A 20136-nucleotide genomic window follows, 5' to 3' on the forward strand; every position below is an offset into this window, starting at 1 on the left:
CGGCCGCCTCGCCGCAGTCGTCGTCGCGCCGCTGGTAGAACAGCACGTACGCAGCCTTCGTCTAGGGCGGAGAAAGCCGGCGCGGGTTCAGACCGGCCGTCCCCTCGCGGTGCCTCCCCCGCCCGACACGGCCGGGCGGAGCGCGGGGCAGCGCACTCACCACTATCTGGTCCTCAGAGGCCAGGGACACGTTGCTGTCATCGAAGTAGTACCACTTCCCGCTGAATTTGTTCTTCGCATACGCAGTGTCTGCCGAGCAAGAGGGACACATTCCAGCAGTCGTCAGGAGTTAATTCAGCAGGTTTATCAGACTTGTACTACACACATACACACTACAAATAATTTGCATCCTAACAACCGAAAGACATTTTTTTTTTCCCCTTCCCGGTATCGGGGATCGAACTCACGACCTTGCGCTTGCCAGGCAGGCATTGTGCCATTGAGCTAAATCCTCAGCCCCCAAAAGACTTTTTTTTATTTGCTGAGTCTAGCTAAGTAGTTCAGGCTGACCTTGAACTCACAGTGATCCTCCTGCCTCAGCCTCCCAAGAGGGAGGATTACAGGTATATTCTACTATACCCCACTCTTCTATTTTTTGAAACAAGGTCTCACTATGCCCAGGCTGGGTTCAAGCTTGTGATCCTCTTGCCTCAGCTGCCTGACTACTGGCATTACAGAAGCACCCTATGATAACAGCTTAAGACCAAGGTTTCAACTAATTTTGGAAAATTAATCCAAAAGAGTGTTATCTAGTATCAGTCAATCTATGGAAGCTAGAAGCACTAATCCAGAGCCAGGCAACTTATAAAAGGAGCTGATATTTAACCAAGACGACAGCTCTCAAATCAACGTTCAGCAGAAAGCACAGGGCTTCTGGAGCCCGAAGGGTGATCTTTTTTTTTTTTTTTAATCTTTTTGAGACAGGGTCTTGCTGTGCAGTTCAGGCTGGCCTTGAGCTCACTTTGTAGCCCAGACTGGTCTCAAACTCACAACGATCCTCCTGCCTCAGCCTCCCAAGTAAGTGCTAGGATTACAGGTGTGCGCCACCACGTCAGGCTCTGAAGGGTGATCTCAATGGACACATGGTTTGTAGAGCTGGGATTTGAACAGGTTCCTCTCCAACTGTGAGTCAGGAGTCTGTGGTTAGGTGACAACTTCCCGTGCAGGTACAAGCCTTCTCACAGCCTGTGCTTTCCCTCTGCATCTTACTCTCCAAGCAGCAGGCGTTTGTAACAACCCCAACAGGCAGGCCTGGAGACCCGGCACCCACTTCGAAACACTGCAGAGTCTAAGGGAGTATGGTTTCCAGTCACCACACTGGAGGAACCGGGGCAGCAGTTTAACCCGTGCACCTCAGTCTCCCCAGAGTCACACTGCCTTCACTGAGTGGGAAGAGACCACCAGAGAAGGGCTAAGCCCGCTGCACTACACCTGACAAACAGCAGAAACGGCAGCTTTCAGCCTTGGGGATTCCACCTAGAGCCCTGACATGAGCTCTCACATGAGCCTCACCTCCTGGGTGAGAAAATTAAGGCTTACAGGTCAAAATGCAGCTAAAAAAAAGACCTCTGACCAGTATGTGTGAATGCAGGGAGACACAAAGTTAATTTTGGAAGAAAGCAGCAGGTTACAGAACCGTAACCACTGTGGGACACGGCCTGGTCAGAGTTGCTAACAGCTACTTCAGTGGGCCTGACACTCACGCAGCAGCTTTGTCATCCCAGCCTTCCTCCAGTGCTGTGTGGCCCAGGGGCCGCCTGTAACCGCACTATGTGCAGGGAGGGGTCAGGTGGACTCTGGAGGGCTGCCTGTTCCCCTTCTGATGGCACAGAATCCCAAAGTAAGGACTGGAGCCGGGCAGCTATCTGGAGCCAGGAGCTGATTCAGTAAGAACGGAGGGTCAAGCCGGGCTCACTGTCACATGCCTGTCACCCCAGCCACTTGGGAGGCGGAGGCAGGAGGACTGCATATTCAAGGCCAGCCTGGGCTATATAGCAAGTCCAAGGCCATTCTGGACTACATACAGAGACCCTGTCTCAAACGAAACAAAGATGGGCAGGGCAGCAGTACTAAAAAGCCTGAATCCCGGGCCTGTGGGACTGTGAATCAGGTACATAATGCAGTGTCTGGCACCACGGAAAAAGGACTGGTGAGGGTATTTCAACACAGCGAAGGAAGCAGATGTCAGTACTCACAGTGGCCAACTCCCATGGCTCCATAGTGATTGGACACGGCAATGAGGTCGTACACGTAAGGCCTGGCTGACGGGTCGCAGACAAACTCAGACATGTTCAGAGCTCTGAGCACAACGCAAGAACACCTCTTAGATATGTTAAAGTAAGAAGTAAAAGTAACCCAGCAACTCCTTCAACCAACAGGCTCTGACACAGGAAGGCACTCAAAAACCTATGTAGGAATAAAATAAACAAGCAGACATGGCAGTGCACACCTATAATCTCAGTGACTGGCAGGCGACGGGACAAGGATCTCAAGTTGCCATCCTGGGCAACTCAGCAAGATCCTTCCTCAGAATATGTGAAGGGGTGGGATGCTGCTCGGTGGTAGCATGCTTGCCTGGCCTCCGCAAGGCCCTGCTTCAGTCCGTGTTATGATAGAAACAGACCACAGCAGAGGGATGCTGGGGTCTGTGGTCTGACCAATGACACCTTCAGGCCCAACACTAAAGCCACCTCCTATGTCACTGCAATGGCAAACCAGACGGGCAGCTGAGGGCCTGGGGTTAGAACTAGGTAACAGTGGCTGTTTCTAACAGCATTATAGATGGTGCTGCCAGGATTTAAATTAAACACCAACCTAGACCCCAGAAACCTTCCTTTCTTTCTTTGGATTCAGTTCTGATTATTTTATCTAGTTGGTCTACTTGTGACAGTGGTGTACTGAGGTCCCCCATTACAACTGTATTAGTGCTTACTTGATTTTTCATGTCTATTAATGTCTGTTTTATATAGTTGAGTGTGCTGGTATTCAATGCATATGTATTTCTGACTGGTACCTTCTCCACTTAGACTGTTCCTTTTACAATGATAGACTGACCTTCTTTGCCTCTCTTAATCAGTCTTGGCTTGAAATCCACTCTGTCTGCAAGCGGAATAGCCACCCCTGCTTTTTTCTGTGTTCTTTAGGTATTGTCATGGAAGTATCTTATACCCTCATCCATTTTTAAAGATAGCTTCTTGGGGAACCTCAATCTTGGTTGGAGGTTGTTTTCTTTTAGGGCTTGAAACGCTTCACTCCAGGCTCTCCTTGATGGGGTCTGTGTTGAGAGGTCTGCTGTGACTCTGATGGGCTTCCATTCACCATTATAGGTGACTTGTTTCTTTAACAGCTTTTTATACTGTTCTTGGGCTGGATTTCTGAAATGCTGACTGTGATATTCCTTGGTGGCGATGTGTTTTGAACATGGAAATTAATTGGAGTTCTGTATGCTTCACTTAACCTCTATGTCACGTTCTTTTTCCTTGCATAGGAAGTTTTCTGCCATTTTTCTATGTTATTTGTGCTATTTCCTGCTTTTTCATTGATTCTGATCAATCTTGTTATTTCTCTTTGCATCGTCTAGCAGCTGTTGGACTGATTTTTCATGGTCCCTTGCTATTTTTAAGAAATCTTTCTTTTCATGATGACCAATTGCAACCCTGTGTTCTAGATCTGATAGTCTGTCCTCACATTGGCTTGTTCTGCTGCATATGCTGTCAACAGAATTTTTAATCTTGGGCCGGGTATATAGCTCAGCAGCACGGCACCTTGCTTGGCAAGTGTAAGGTCCTGAGTTAGATTCCCAGTATCAAAAAAAAGTTTTTAATCTCTTGGGTATGTTTGAATCTGTTCCACAGATTCCATTTCTTTCCTATGGTGTATATTCATGGTTTTCATTTTTCTAAGCTTCTCTATTTTTTTAATCTGTATCTGCTCTACAGTCACTAAGCATGTCTTTTATTATGGTCACCACCTCTGTCGTTATGTGAGAAATTTCTTCTGATTTCATTTCCTCCAGAACCTCACTCACTGGCTTGGTTACTCTGTTTACCACTTCACAGTCCTTCCTGGGTGGCTTTCGAACTGCTCTACCTCATTACCCCCTGGGTTTGCCTTGGATGAGCTAAAAGCCTGGGGTTGCACCTTGCTTAAATGTCTTTTCATTTTCTTTCTTCTTTTTGTTCAATTCCTGGGTTGATATTCATAAATTGGTTATGGCAAGTAGCTTTATTGCTAGTACTTAGAACCCTCAGGAGATGACTACTTTTCAGGTGTAGCTGGATTTTGGGTTTTGAGTCTGTTGTAAGATCCTGCCTCTTCAATTTACTGGGGATGAGAAGTTGCTATTTGGCCCAGCCCCTGGTTCTTTGGCACTAGCCTATAGTATTTCTTATGACCCTTAGGCAATCTCAATCTTAGTACACCAGGAAGAATTGATTAGAATGATCATGTCACCTTGGCTAAAGTAGTACAATCAGTATTAAAAATAACATCAAGCACAGCCCACAAAATGACTGTGGTTAACTATTAATTTGTCACCCCTAACTGAATGAACTAGATTTGCAGTTATATATCAATATCTAAAACAAACCAGAAAACTGGGCGTGGTGGTGCACACCTATAATCCCAGCACTTGGGAGGCTGAGGCAGGAGGACCGTTGCAAGTTTGAGGCCAGCTTGGGCTACAAAGTAAACTGAAAACCAGCCTGAACTGCACAGTGAGACCCTGTCTCAAAACAACACAAATAAATAAATAAAACCAGAAATTTTAAATTTTTTTTAAGATAAAAAGAAAAAAAAAAAAGGACAGGAGATATAGCTTAGCAGCACAGCACCTGCCTGACAAGGATAAGGTCCTGAGTTCGATTCCTGGTACCAAAAAAAAATCAAAACAAAATCCTAAGGGGGTAACAATGGCTAATATATTGCATACTGTTATCTTTAAATTAGTTACTCAGAGTACAAGATATAGACATTTATTTTTTATTTTTAGTTTCTGGTTCTTTTCCGGTACTGGGAATCAAACTCACGACCTTGCGCTTGCCAGGCAGGCACTGTGCCGCTGAGTTAAATCCCCAGCCCCCAATATATAGACATTTACCTCTCCAAATATTAGCACAAATCTTTCTTTTCAATAAACTAAGAGCAATTAGTAGAATAACTATCTTAACTATCTTGTGTGTATATGAGTATATATTTTTTCATTTCCCTTCCTTCCTTTCTCCATTCCCCCACCCATTTCTCTTTCCTTTTGAGGTTTCTTCCCATTTCACAGTATCTATTGTACATTTTGGATCTTATTTACTCTTTTAGCTTCTCACACCAGGGAGAAAATACAATGTTTGCACATGTGAGTCTGGTTTATTTCATTTATGAGTATGGTCTCTAGTTGCATCCATTTAGCTATGAAAGTCTCCAGTTTATCCTTATGGCTGAGTAGTACTCCACTGTACAACAAGACCACATCTTTTTTATCCATTCCTCAGCTGATGGACGTTTGGGTTGTTTCCAAGATTTAGGGATGACAAATTGTGCTGCTATGAACATGGGTGCACATATATCGCTGTGGTATGATGTTTTTAATTCTTCTGGGAAGATACCCAGCAGCAAACCAGAAAATTGTATTCACTAAACAGGCTCTAGCATGACGATTTTACCCCCAGGAGAAAAAATTTAAGAGGGTGAGGAAAAAGAAAAATAGAACAGGAAGAGATTAGAAGCAAGGGTGGAGAAAGAGGAAAGATTACAAAAACTTTAGGAAACTGGTGCAGACAACAGGAGGAAAAGAGAGAAGGAAGCGATAAAAATAAGAGCAGCACAGAACAACAAAAAACTAGAAATAATGCTCACACTCATAAAAACAAGATCAAGAAAAAAAACCAGAAGAAATACAAGAAAAAAAAAGAAACAATTAAGAGAAAAAAGTCCACTTCAAGGCATGTCCCTGCTGTCACTAGTAGACAAAGTCAGCAGATGGAGTCCAGATCCACATTGATCAGTCCTAGCACCTTTAGTTCCTCCGCAGCTCAGGCTGCTTGAGGCTGAAACCCCATCTGCTCAGCCTGGGCCTGAGCTTGGCTCCGGGACTGCCTGCAGCCTTAAAGTTCCGCCTCACCCTGACACTGGAGCCACCAGATGGAGCCCGCCTGCAGCCGCGCTGCGCTCCAAGCTCAGCTGGCCCCTCCAAGCCGGCCACTTGCCAACTGCCCTCTCCCAGAGGACTTTTTACCTAAGTAACTCCAAGCCCCCGCAGGCCGCTGTGCCCACTGCTCCGTGGTCCCACTGCTGTGTTTCTCCACGGAGGCCTCTGGGGTTGCTAGCAGTCACCGCGCACCTGCAGGTGGGGACCACCCCTCCCACACAGTAAGGAGGGCTCAGGCAAAGTGCTGCTTGCCACCTCCTTCTTCTGTAGTCAGTTCTCTCTCTTCAGTTCCCACTTCAGATCCTTGCTGGGCCCGAGGGACCCACTTTTCTCCTTCTTTTCCTCACGCTGCTATATTCCAGCCTGAGGACATCAAAGCTCGGAGAGGCGCTACTGTGTAGCACAACACCATCTTCCCAGAAGTCCCTCCAATGAAGCTTTTTTTTGAGACAAGGACTTACTCTATAATTCAGGCTGGCCTTGAGATCACTGTGTACCTGAAGTTGGGTTCAAACTCGTTACAATCCTCCTGCCTCAGCCTTCCAAGTGCTGAGATTACAGGCATGCATCACCACGCCTGGCTAGAAAGCTTTCATTCCAATAATACTTCTTTATTTTTTATTTATTTCATTTTCCTTGGGACAGGAACTTGCTATACTGTCCAAAGCTGGTCTTAAGCTCTCTGGCTCAAATGATCCTCCTGCCTCAGTCCCCCAGGTACCTAGGATTATAGGTAGCTGGGATTGCATTGCACCTGGTTTATAGTTTATTTGTCAAATTTCAAACATACAGAAAAGGGAAAATTTTTTACAAAAATACCCATTACATATCATTAACATAGTTGCTATATTTCATGTATCTACTCACTTCCTGAAAGCATCTTAAAATCCACTTTTCTGTGGGGAACTCCTATTTGGCTGGTTTACATTCCTGTCTTAGCTATAGTCTGTATCCTGGTCCTGAGGGGATCTGAGCAGACAGCCAGTGCCAGTCCCTCAGTCCCTCAGGGACACCACCGTGGAGGTCGGCACCCCACCCACTGCCCATTAAAGTCTCAGTTCTCTGCAGCAGAGTCTGTGCCTGTGCTGGCCCTCAGGGGCCGGGCTCCGTGGGACCAGTGGCAGGCAGGAAAAGCAGGACAGTGAGGGGTACCACCAGTGGCAGAGGTGGCTGGCAGCACCCCAAGCTAAGAAAGGGCTTTTACAGGAGTCCACCCAGCCCCCGAAGAAGGCAGAGGGCAGGGTCACCACAGCGAAGCCTACCTCCCGGAGTCTGGCACACAGACAGCACACGTCTCAGCCCACCAGCACCGCAGGGACCCACCTGACTGGGAATTCCACAACTGTGTCGAGCTTATCCCTCCAGTATCTGTTGTAGGAGAAGCGTTTGAGGTGGACCACCAGAATCTTCGGCAGCGACCACAGGTCGAACTTCTTTGTGGCCTGCTGGTGCTTCTTACAGTTGGGACAGTACCTGAAGAGAAAAGAGAGGCAGCCAGTGCTGCACACTCAAGAGGCACAACTGCAACATCAACATCACCTGCCCTCAGCAGCAATCAACACCACGATTCCCAGGCAGCAATCCGCCTTCAATCAGTGATGGCTGTCTTGGTCTGGAATACACATCCCACACAGGAGGACTGTGGTGGCAGGGCTGGCATTTCAGAAGTGACATATGTGTCCAAGGACAAGGGGCTCGATCCCGGGCATGGGGCCTGTGAGGCCAAGGAGCTCCATACCAGGGGTCATGCTCGCCAAGGGTCTCCATGGTGGTAAAAAGCTCAATACAGTCTCGCAGGGCTACCGAGGTCTTCTTCTTCTTCTGAGGCTGCACCATGCTCATGTGCTTCTCATAGGCCTGTAGAGACAAAGTGCTACATTCTTTTGGAGAAATTTCATCTTCCCAGCTCAAAAGCATGGCCTACTGAGGATCACCACTGCACAAACTACTTTCTGAAGCCTCTCAGCATAAAAGGACAAAGTCTCACGGGTGTTTCACCTGGTCCCATCTATGTTTTGTAGCGCTGAGGACTGAATTCAGGGTTTCTGGATTGGGTTCTATGCTCAGCCTTTTTATTTTTTGAGTCAACGTCTTACTATGTAGTTCAGGCTGCCCTCAAGTTTGTAATTGTTCTGCCCCAGCCTCCTGAGTACGTCACCAGCCTTAAACAGTACTGCTGTCCAGCTAGCGGGTGATGCAGGCACACATCTAGAGCAGAAGCGGGCACCCACCAATGACCATCAACCCCACTTGATGTACCTCAGATTCCTGCTCATCATAGTAAAGGCTGCGGGTTTCGCTGTCCCAGTCGATGGCCAGTGTCGATCGAGCTGCAGAGGGGACCACAGTGTCACTCAATACAGAATAGTGAGCAGCAGGAGAGGCTCTTCAAGTGCCCAAAATAAGCACCATGTTCAGCACCAACTACCCCTGCCAATCCACCACCAGCTACTGCCAAAGAGCAGTGCTTTGGCCAGTGGGTCCCAGCCCCAGCCCCTAAAAGCCTTTTAGAAGACCTCCAGAGCTCCTGATGAGCTCAAGGGACTAAATGCACAGAATTCTAGCAAGGGACAGTCAAGATGGAGGAACCAGATTCATCCTCTAATTTAAATCACAAAAAAGAGTGCACGTGTGCATGTGTAGGCCTTTTCCAGGACCACAGAACTTGACAAAAACCGAAAGCTACACTTATTTAACCTGTGGATAGGGATTAGACCCAGTGCCTGTACACTACACCCCCAGTCTTTTTTTATTCTGAGACAGGGTCTTGCTAAGTCACTAAGTTGCCCAGGTTGGGCTTGAACTTTGAGACCCTTGCGTCTCAGCCTCCCAGAATGCTGCTAAATTATTCCAGGAGTATGACACCATGCCCAGCTTTCTGTATTTTTATGGAACAAAAAGTTATACAGTCATCCTTGTGAGTGAAATAAATCTAGGGCAGCCACAGAAATACCCTTGACCCAGAGGTCCTGCATAGCAGTGAGAGTGGAGGGAGAACTGCTTCCCGCCAGCTCACCACGAAGCACAGAAATGAGCCTCAAGGGGGCCGTGTGCCTCAACAGTCTGCAGGGGGCTTCTGGGCACAGGTCACAGGGTCTGCTCCTCTGCTCTTGCAGCCACAGGAGACTGTGAATCCTGAAGCAGTAGATGTGGAAGGCACGGATTTGCTAACAGATCCAGAGTCCCCACAGCCTAGCTGGGAGGGTCAGGGATGTGCTTACAGTTGAGTTTGAGGAGTTTCCCATCAGTTGCAAATGAGTTTATGTCAGCTGTTCCATAGGAGTTCACAAGGCTGAAGGTGAAAAGCCTTCTGGGACAGGGCTGGCCCTTGACCTTCTTTTGGGTGGCCTCACTGGGGTCCCCTCCCAGGCTGTCCTCCCCACTGCCTTCTGGCTCTGAAAGCTGCTCTCTGCCTTCATCTTGATGCTCCATTTCTTCTTCGTCATCTCCTGCAACACAGGTGAAAAGCAACCTACAATGGTGCCTCGGTTCATGAACACTTTGCTTGTGAACCAAAAGTGCTCGGCAAAATTTTGTTTTTGTTGGCAAACTCTGTATCAGGTAACAAACACACCCATGGCCGTCTTTCCCACATAAACACAAAAACATGGCAATGTGTTCCAAAATGGTGGAACAAATCAAGTTCATAAACTTATTACCGTGTAATATTACAAATTTTAATGCCTGGTGTTTCCTTCCAGATGTTACACTATGTGGGACTCCCTTTGTGTTTGTCTGATACTTGAGGTTGCAGGTGACCTTCCCGGTAGGGAAACAAGCAGAGCGCTGCCGTTCCAGGTGAGAAAGCAGATGCCCAGAGCTTCAGTGAGTCTCCCAAGACAGTCTGGTGAGAAGTATCTCAAAATAAATCCAGAGAAAGGGCTGGAGACGTAGGTCACTAATGAAGTGTCTGCCTACCACGATCAAGACCCTGGGTTCCATCTCCAGCACCACACACATACCAAAAAAGATTTAGCTCCTCCAGAAAACAACGCTGAATGCTTAAATGGAGGCTTGTGGTCATTTCCATTTCTTCCCTCGCTTCCTTCCTTCCTTTCTGTTTTGTTTCCTTAAGACAGGGTCATGTAGCCTATGCTGGTCTTGTACTTACAATCCTGTCTCAGCCTTTCCTGCTGGAATTACAAGTAGCTGGTTATGTTTTTTGTTAATATGGTCATTATTATTATTATTATTATTATTATTATTATTATTTTGGGTGTTGAGACAGGGTCTTGCTTTGTAGTGCAGACTGGCCTCAAACTTGCAGTGATCCTCCTGCCTTAGCCTCCTGAGTGCTGAGATTATGGGCATGTGCCACCACCCTGGCACTGTGGTCATTATTTTTAACATCAATTCTCACTTTCTGGGACTATGCATGTCTTGAAGGTAACTGAAGGATTTGCAATGGAGACATAACAACACTAACTCCGAGGCCCCTCGTGGGTTTTTGTGTGTGAGACACTGGGGACTGAACCCATTAAGTTATATCCCTGGCCCATTATCAGTTTTTTACTTTCAGATATGGTTTCACTAAGTCATTGTCCAGGCTGTGCCCAAACGTGTGATCCTTCTGCTTTAGCCTCCTAGAGTGCTGGATTAGAGGCCTGCGCTACCGTGCCCAGCTGCACTTTTGGTTTTACAGGAATAAAGCCAGGGAGCCGCCCACATTCCCACAAGAAGAGTCACTCCTGCACTGCACATCAGACATGGCCCCTTGGTCAAGGACAGACTTGTCAGTACCCAGCCACAGAGGAGAACGAAGCACATGGGCTTCCTGTACCAAGCCCACTGAACTGCTTTTCCAACCGCAACTTCCCTTCCTCTTACAGCAGCAGCTGCTTCAGGTCAGGCACCACCTAAAGCCTCCTGGTGAGACACAAGGAAAGCCCAGGAGGGCCTGTCTCCACCTTCCTACTAAATGATCGGGAATCTGTTCTCCCTAGGACTGAAGGCTCGCCAAATAGGCTGGGCAGCACTTAAGGGCCAAGATAACAACAGCTTTACCAAGAGGCATCAGGTCACAGAGTCAGGCACATACCAGCCAGCTACTCACTTGGCAATCCAGACAGATGAGCATTCAAATCCTGACTCTGCTTCCTGACTTAGGAAAGTGTCTCACGGCTCCGCGTGCCTGGAGTGAGACCCGCCTACGCGAGCAGGTTGGGGGCCAGCAGCACAGAGGGGCTGCCCGCAGGCAGAGCCCCCAGCCCCCCTCTCCCAGGTGTCTCAGGCGCTGTGGTCACTCCCAGCCCCACAGCACGGCCAGCACTCACCTTCACAGCTGCCCCTGGAGCCATTGCAGGCCCCAGGCTCCAAGGGCGAGCTGCAAAACTCGTCAGGCAAAGGCTGCTTTATATAGCGGCTTACAAAATATGAAAGAAAGGATTGTTAGTTTTAACATTTTACTATTCTTCTCCACTATGTAGCTAAGAAGTAGTTCATAACTTTTATATTCAGTTATTCACAAAGCATTTTATGAACATTAAAGCACTTTAAAATCATGTAAAGATTCAATACTTTCAAGAAACTGAGCGGGACCTGAGATCAGATGTTTAACCTACGAGGCCAATGAAAACCCCAGGAAAGTGCTTCAAATCTTCTATGAATGCCAGAATGCACCACCATTTCTAACCTGTTCTCAGCTCTTGGGCGTAGGGGCACATGCCTATGATCCCAGCTACTCAGGAATCCAAAGAAAGAGGAACAAAAGTTTGAGGCCAATCTGGGCAATTCTGTGAGACCCCATCTCAAAATATAATTTTTAAATGAGGTGTAACGGTGCATGCCTATAACCTAGGCACTCTGGGAAGGTGAGGAAGGACGGCTGCAAGTCTGAGCCCAGCCTGGGCAATACAGTGAGATCCTATCTCAAAATAAAAAAAACATTTAAAAGGGGCTGAACCGGGGATATAGCTCAGTGGCACAAGCAGCTGCCTGGCCAGTGCAAGGTCCTGAGTTCGATTCCTGGTACGAAAAAAATGAAAATAAAAAGGTCTGAAGGCACAGCACAATAAGAAGCCCCTGGATTAACTCCCCAGTACCAGGTGGACATGCGCACACTCATAAATAAAGGTAACTATTAAACAGAACTGGGATGTAGCTCACTTGCCTAGTATGGGTTCAATCCCCAGCACTGAAAAGAAAACCAACAGAAGAAACCCCTAATATTCCAGCAACAGAACCACAGTGAGGTGTATCAGAGACGGCTGTCATCTACCCTCCCCCCAGTACTGGGGACTGAACCAGGGCTTTGCACTGAACAACATCCCCAACCCTTATTATGTTTTAAGACAGGGTCTCACTAAGCTGCTCAGGCTCACCTCAAACTTGCCATATTCCTGCCTCAGCCTCCCAAGTAGGTATGTGCCACTGTACCTGACTCCAGAGATAGAATTCAAAATATGGTCTTCTGAATACAGGGGCCTGAGAAGAGGCCTGGTGTCCAGGCTAACGACACCTAAGTGACACTTGCCCTGTCCACCCAGGGATCAGCACAGCTGCATTTTCTTGGTTTGGTTTTTTTTTTTTTTTTTTTTTTTTTTTGAGACAGGGTCTCGCTATGCAGTTCAGGCTGGCCTTGAGCTCACTTTGTAACCCAGGCTGGTCTCCAACTCGCAATGATCCTCCTGCATCTGCCTCCCGAGTATTGGGATTACAGGCGAATACTTTTTTTTTCGAGACAACGTCTTACTATACAGTTCAAGTTGGCCTTGAAGTCACTGTGTAGCCTAGACTGGGCTCAAACTCAGGCAATCTTCCTGCCTCAGCCTCCAGAGTGCTGGGCTTATAGAAGTGCACCACTATACAAGGCCCAAGAATACTCTTATAACAAAAAGGATGTGCTCAGGATCTCACTCCCAGAGAGACAAAGGTTAAGTGAATACCAGTCTACATTTTTTTTTTCTCCAGTTCTGGGCTTGAAACTACATTCAGCCCTTTTTAGAAATTATATGTATCTTTAAATAAATATATAATTTTTTTGGTTTTAAATTTGGAGACAGGGTCTCACTACTTCACTAAATCACTATGTTGCCCAGGATAAAGCTGTGATCCTCCTGCTTCAACTTCCTAGAATGGTGCTAGGATTTATAGGCATGTGCCACCACTCCCAGTTTAGACAATATCTTCTTTCCTCTTTTTGAAGGGGAGAGTACTAGGAATCAAACTCAGGGCCTCGTGCTTGTCAGGCAGGCGCTGTGCCGCTGAGCTGCATCCTCAGCCCTTTCTTTTTTTTTGAGACAGGGTCTGGCTATGTAGTCCAGGCTGGTTTTAAACTCATAGCAGTCCTCCTGCCTCAGCCTCCCAAGTGCTGGGATTACAGCTGTGTACCACCACACTCGGCACCAACTTCTTGGCATCACTATACATAAATGGATTTTTAAAAATAAAAAACTGGCAATACCATGTATTGTTTTGTTAACTTGCTGTTTCACTTAATGTAGTAGGTAGTTTTTTAGCTCAATAAATTATGTCAAGGTCATGATCTCATAACTTCTCGCCAATTACCTTTCTTTATATCCCTTCCTGTCCTTCCCCTATTTCCTTTCTCTTATCTAGTGACAGTCTGCTTTATACTTACTTTCTTTTCTTTGAGACAGGGTCTTGCTGTGCAGTTCAGGCTGGCCTTGAGCTCACTGTGCAGCCCAGGCTGGTCTCAAACTCACAACAATCCTCCTGCCTCAGCCTCCTGCATGCTGGGATTACAGGCGTGCCCATGCCTGGCCTCTCCTTTATAGTTTCATGTGATCTCTTTCAGACACTGCATATCAGGAAGAGCACGTGAAATGCGCCTTTCCAGACAATCCTTTGCAGGGGTTGTCACTACTACTCTCCCGCTTCTCTTTCTGGGGTTATTTTGGTACTAGGGGTTGAACCCAGGGGCTTTACACTGAGTTACATCCTCAGCCCTTTTACTATTTTTGATTTTGAGATAGCATCTCACTGGGTAACCTGGGCTGGGTCAAACTTGCGGTCCTCCTGCCTCAGACTCCTAGAGTGTGTGCTCCATGGAACCCAGACCACCAGGCTTATCTTGATCTTACAGAACAACCCAACTGTGTTCCTGCCACCAACCTGATGCGATCACAAACAGCTTGGTACAAAGACTCCAGGGTCAGCTTGTGCTTGGGGACAGACACCAACAGTGGCTGCCCGTACAGCACCGTCCCAGAGGAAGTGCCTGCCAGCCTGGACTTTCTTTCCCTGAAGTAGACTGGAAGTGTGACACACTCTGAGCCATCTGCGCAGGTGCTGAAGACTTCATACCTGCAATCACAGAAAGGGGCTCCTTTAGCAGCTGGTCCCCAGAAATAAAGAGAGCTGAGCTGCACTGAGAGAGAGGCCAGGACTACAAGTACTAGGACACAGCATCCTCGGCAGAAGGGTGGACAAGCCCTTTCCGCAGCAGTTCCAGAGGAATGTGGTAGAGGACCATCATCAGTGCCACGTGAGCCTACACAACCTGAGCCGGGAGTAGCTACGATGCTCCTTTGTCACTGCGTCAAGCTCTGTGGGCCTTCAACTGAGACACAACAGAGATGTCAGCGGTCACCTAGACTATCCCAAGTCCTGGCCAGTTCATCTTGTCACCCCAGAGCTCAACGCTCTGGGTTTGTTTTTTAGACAAGGTCTCAAAGGTTTTTCAGGCTAGTCTTGAAGTCACCAAGTACCCTAGACTGGCCTCGAACTCCTGGTGGTCTTCCTGCCTCAGCCTCCCAAGTGCTAGGATTATAGGTAGGCACTGGCACACCTAGCTTCAGAACTCAACCTTTTTTTTTAATTATATGTTTATCCCCTTTCCCTCCCCTCCCCTCCCCCTTCAACCTTTCTTCCCCTCCCCATTTATAAAAGCTCAATTTCCATTTTTTCCCCCTTTAAATCTCCCCCCTCCCCATTATGAGCCAAAATAAACCTTTCCTCCCTTAACTTGTGGATGCTGGGTATTCTGTTTCAGCAATGAGAAAACAGTTTCCATTCTAGACATACAAATAAGAGGTACATAGCTCCTAAAAGTAGCCGGGCATGGTGGCGTACACCTGTAATCCCAGCACTTGGGAGGCTGAGGCAGAAGGATCCTTGCGAGTTCGAGACCAGCCTGGGCTACAAAGTGAGCTGAAGACCAGCCTGAAGTGGATAGTGAGACCCTGTCTCAAAAACACAAACAAACAAACAGAAAACCAACAACAGCATAGAAGAGGCATGTCCATCCCTTGGCCTTTTTATTGTTGTTGTTTTGTCCATTTGTGTTGCGAAAGGCTCTCGATACATAGTCCAGGCTGGCCTTGAACTCATGGTGATCCTACTGCCTCAGCCTCCTGCTAAGGATTATAGGAGTCTACCACCATGCCCAGCACTTTTTTTTCTTTTAGCACTTTTTAAAAATGTTGTAACGAAGATTCAAAAACAAAGCAAGTTTTGTTACTTACACACCTTAATTTTATTATCTATTCTATGTGCAGTGCGAGACAGCTCCTCTCCACTCAGGGTGGCCCAGGTGAGCCAGGCTGCCCAAAGCACAGGTCCCAGGACAGTGTTCAGCGTTCTCTGACCCAGCATGGGAAACTGCTCAGTACTCACACGAAAATGTCATCACGAGGCATGATGTGGCTTAAACCTTCATCCACTTGGAAAATCTTGTGGAACCGGTGATTATACACGTCTGTGACCACCATCTGGGAATCAACAGCAGCAAGATTACAGGACGGCTCAGAGCGGCTTCCAGCTGTTGACAGCTCAGAAACAAATGGGAAAATGCCCTAATGGACACTGCAGCCTTCAGTCCCCTCTGCGGCCAGCTCCAGGCAAGGGCCAAGGGTGAGGGGACCGGCAGGACGGCCACCAGCACTGATCACGCTGGTGATCTCTGCCTCTGAGCAGCAGCAGGGGTGACAGGTGAGTGGTGGCCAGCGCCCAGTCATCACCGGAGGCCTCGGAGCACTGTGCAGTGCCCGAAGCCTGTCCGCCACCCCAGCACACAGCGCTGAGAGCAGAGTCCTACTCCTCGCCCTCTGACTTGGGTAGTGTGACCCCAGCAGGAGAAAGATAGCTTTTCCTGAAGGTGGAAGGGGCAGGCTCAGCTGCAGGCTAACCAGTGAGGGAGGGCCAGGTGTGGGGCACCCAGACCCTCACCAACAGCCACACCTGTGCGGGCCAATACTACCCTCAAAAAAGTGGCTGAACGCAAACCCCAAAAGACCGCAAAGAGACCCCAACAGTCTAAACGCCGCTGACCCCTCTGCCTTACATTTTCCGCAGGAATGCCAGACAGCCGGGAGAGAGCCTCGCACAGGTCAGAGATGGCCCCCATCAGTGGCACTGTCACGCGATACTGCAAGGGAGAGACGGTCAAGATGACAGGGGTGCTCAAAGAGGAAGGAAATGACCACGAGGGGCAGGCACCACCGGGGCGGCTGAGGTAGTTCACGGAGAAACCGAAGCCCAGAGGAGCTAGTGACAGCACAGGCAGGTAAGTCTTTCCATCAGCACTCAGGCAGCAGTGTGGGACCTGGGTCATCTCTTTCCCTTCTTTACTTTGGACCCCTGAGGATCAAACCCAGTGCCTCACCCATGCTCTGCACACTGCCACTGAGCCATGACCTCAACCCACATCACTTTATTCTTCATTTTTGGGAATGGTTTACTACTTCCTCTAAAGAAGTGTCAAAATGATACAAACTGCCAGCAGGGCATGGTGGTACGTTTATTAATCCCACTACACTTGGGAGGCTGAAACAGGAGGATCAAAAGTTCAAGCCCAGCCTGGACGACTTAGTGATTTACCAGGAGCCTGTTTCAAAGTAAAAAATTTAAAAGGCCTTGGGACAGAGGTCCTGAGTTCAGTCCTCAGTACTAAGAAGTAAAATTGCCATCTGATCCTACATATCACCTTTCTTTATTGATAAAGATACTAACATCAGAAGACTAAGTGATAAATCACACTGTAAGCTGTCAGCAAAACAGGATGATACAATGGCTAGTCATGCCTCTAACCTGACTCTTGTTGTCACGGTCCTGCTGATTTGAGGATGAACCTAAGCACTAGCTCTGGCTTCTCCAACATTTGGATTCATGGACTACGTAGCAGGCCATGCAGGTTAATACAGTTGCACAAATGAAGCATGGGACAGAGAAGCCCCCAAGGTGTTTCTGATAGGGCCTACCTGACACGCCAAGGTCTGATGGCTCCCAAAGCTACACACAGACAAGCCTGGTGGGGCGAAGGCAACTGATGGAGTGTCCTCACCCCACCACTGCGGGGACACTCACACTGAGGGGAGTTGTGAGGGTGCGGATCCTGTTACCTGGGTAGGTCTGCAGTGAGGGTCAGCAGGAACCAGGAAGACCTCCATAACTCGATCCTTCTTCAGGGGGAGTGGGAGAGTTAGGTAGCAAAATGGGTCGAAGGTGACAGAAACCTTAGCACACTCTGGGCAAACCAACGTTGATTTGAAGAGGCCGTGGAAAGTGTCCACAATCACGGAATCATTTCGCAACCTGTGATTCTCCCAGGCTTCCTTCGCTACAACCTGCACGAAAGGAGGAGGATACATGGGACAGTCTCAACATCTCAGTCTTCCCCATACAGAACAAGTCCCAGTACCTGCTAAGGACAGGGAGGCAGTCGGTGCAAGCCAGGCAGGACTGGAGCTGCTGCGGGCATCCAGCACCTACAGCACACATCAGCTCCAGCCTTGTCTTACTTTACAAGAGGCTAGCTAAGGATGTTATGGGAAACAAAGGGTGGTGAGAGCACTGTGGTTACCTGACCTCCAGGACTTAAAGTCCCTTTAAGCCAGGCATGGCAGCCCACGCCTATAATCCCAGCACTCGGGAGACTGAGGCAGGAGGACTGCCACAAGCTCAAGGCCAGCCTGGGCTCCACAGTGATTTCCAGGTAAGCCTGGACTACATAGCAAGACTTGTTTCAAAACAACCAAAATAAAGTCCTTCTGGTGAGGTATTTTTCTTTGTTTTCTTCTTTCTGTGGTTCTGGAATTGAACCCAGGCAGCCCTCAGGCATGCTAGGCAAGTGCTCTACCACTGAACTATACTCCCAGCCCTTTTTGCTTTGAGACAAGATCTTGCCAAGTTGCTCAGGCTGTCCTCAAACTTGTAAGCCTCCTGTCTCAGCCTCCTAAATAGCTAGAATTAAAGGTATGCACCACCACACTGGCTCTTTTGTGACAGCCCACCAAATCTATACAACAGCTCGGCTCACTATGGCTTTTCCTTTAATGTGTAAGTGCAACTTTAAAGCATTTATATTGATTATTCCAATGTCATGGAGTAGCGAACTAATAAAATCCCCTTTCATTGATCAGAAAATCAAGGCAAAGAAAGTGTAAATGCCTTAAATCAGTATTAGTAACAGGCTGGGCATAGTGGTGCACACCTGTAATCCCAGTACTCAGAAGGCTGAGGCAGGAGGATCACCATGAGTTCGAGGCCAACCTGAGCTACACAGTGAGTTAAAGGCCAGTCCAAACTGCATAGTGAAACCCTGTCTCAAAAAGACAAAAAAAAAAAAAAAAAAAAAAAAGCAAAGTATGCTTAGTAATTACAGAAGGATTTTAATGAGAAGTGACATCTATGCTGCAGATCTCAGTTTCCAGGGTCACTGGCCTCTCACTCACCAATGAAAAACAAAATGACTAACTCAAGAAGTCCAGTGGGCCAGGGATATAGCTCAATGGTATAGCGCTTGCCTAGCAAGCACAAGGTCCTGAGTTCAATTCCCGACACCAAAAAAAAAAAAAAAAAAAAAAAACAGAACAATTAGAGCTGGGGATATAGCTCAGTGGCACAGGCACCTGCCTTGCAAGCATGGGGTCATGAGTTAAGATTCCTGGTACCACCACACCAAAAAAAAAAAAAAAAGAAATCCAGTGGGTAGTTGGGTATGGTAGTACAGCCTTGTAATTCCAGCACTCAGTAGGGTCACCGTGCATTCAAGGCCATTTACATAGCAAGACCGTGTCTCAAGAAACCAAAAAACAAGTAACACCAAACCAAAGAGAAACACCCAGGCAGTAATGTTTGGTTACTTCGGCTAGGGATATCCCTCAGTGACAGAGTGCTTGCCTAGCATACACAGGACCCTGGGTTCAATTCTTAGCACTTAAAAACAAACCCAGAAAACGAGTAACTAGCACCTTTCTATGTGGGTTTTTTGGGGTTTTTTTGAGACACGGTCTTACTAGGCAGTTCAGGCTGGCCTTGAACTTGCTATGGCCTTGAACCTGGCCACAAGCTTGAGACAATCCTCCCGTGCCGCCACGTCCAGCTGTAACTAGTCCCTTTCTGACCTGGAATGAATTTCTCTACCAGAACCTGCACCCTGTCCCAGACAGGGGCAACCGCACCCTGGCACAAATTCTCACAGCCCAGAAGACCTCTTCTACAACAGAGGCGTCACCTGGACCGTCATTATGCAAATAGCTTCCACATCATACCGCATCTGGCCGCCCGTTGGCATCCTTCGGCAGCAGGTAGGGCTTCTTCTTGACCCGATTCAGATCTTCATGCAATCCATCTAGAATAAAGGCTAACAGCTCCTGAGAATCTTGTTGCTGGTAGCCAGAAAACTGAGGGGCAAAACGTCCCACTTGGGTCTACAACAAAAGCAACTACATTAGAAGGTATAATATACAGGAACCAGTGAAGTCAAAGGGGCAGTGTCATCAAAAATAGCTCTACAGTTAGCTGAGACAGGCAGGAGACTAAGGGAGGAGCCCAGTTACACCCTGGAGAACTGAACAGAGCCAGCGGCGCTCCCAGAGGGGAGGCTGTGAGAGCCAGCACAGGCAAGGCCCAGGGCCCGGACAGGACCCCAGGGGCGCAGGGGCAGCACTCTGATAGCCACAGGCAGGAACTGAAACAAACCGCCTCCAAAATCCTTCTTCTGTTCAGACGACTTTGGAAACGCTATCTCTACCAGCAAGAGACTTCTGCACACAGAAGCCCTCCTGTCCGCAGGCGGCAGGCGGCTCAGGACTGCT

At 48.0% G+C, this 20136-nt stretch overlaps 1 protein-coding gene across 1 annotated transcript in view; it reads right to left on the reverse strand.

Annotated features, from left to right (window-relative positions):
• Usp4 (ubiquitin specific peptidase 4 (proto-oncogene)) overlaps window positions 1-20136 on the reverse strand; it is a gene marked incomplete at both ends in the record, with an annotated part of 37455 nt that continues 17319 nt past the window's right edge. The window contains 13 exon segments of the mRNA XM_013507642.1: window positions 1-61; window positions 161-249; window positions 2196-2299; window positions 7463-7612; window positions 7878-7996; window positions 8399-8469; window positions 9361-9588; window positions 11413-11501; window positions 14213-14404; window positions 15716-15810; window positions 16383-16466; window positions 17440-17664; window positions 19591-19749. Coding sequence (XP_013363096.1) covers window positions 1-61; window positions 161-249; window positions 2196-2299; window positions 7463-7612; window positions 7878-7996; window positions 8399-8469; window positions 9361-9588; window positions 11413-11501; window positions 14213-14404; window positions 15716-15810; window positions 16383-16466; window positions 17440-17664; window positions 19591-19749 — 1666 coding nt within the window.

Source organism: Chinchilla lanigera, unplaced genomic scaffold (assembly GCF_000276665.1).
Source record: "Chinchilla lanigera isolate Chin_1 unplaced genomic scaffold, ChiLan1.0 scaffold00131, whole genome shotgun sequence".
NCBI classification, from domain to species: Eukaryota; Metazoa; Chordata; class Mammalia; order Rodentia; family Chinchillidae; genus Chinchilla; species Chinchilla lanigera.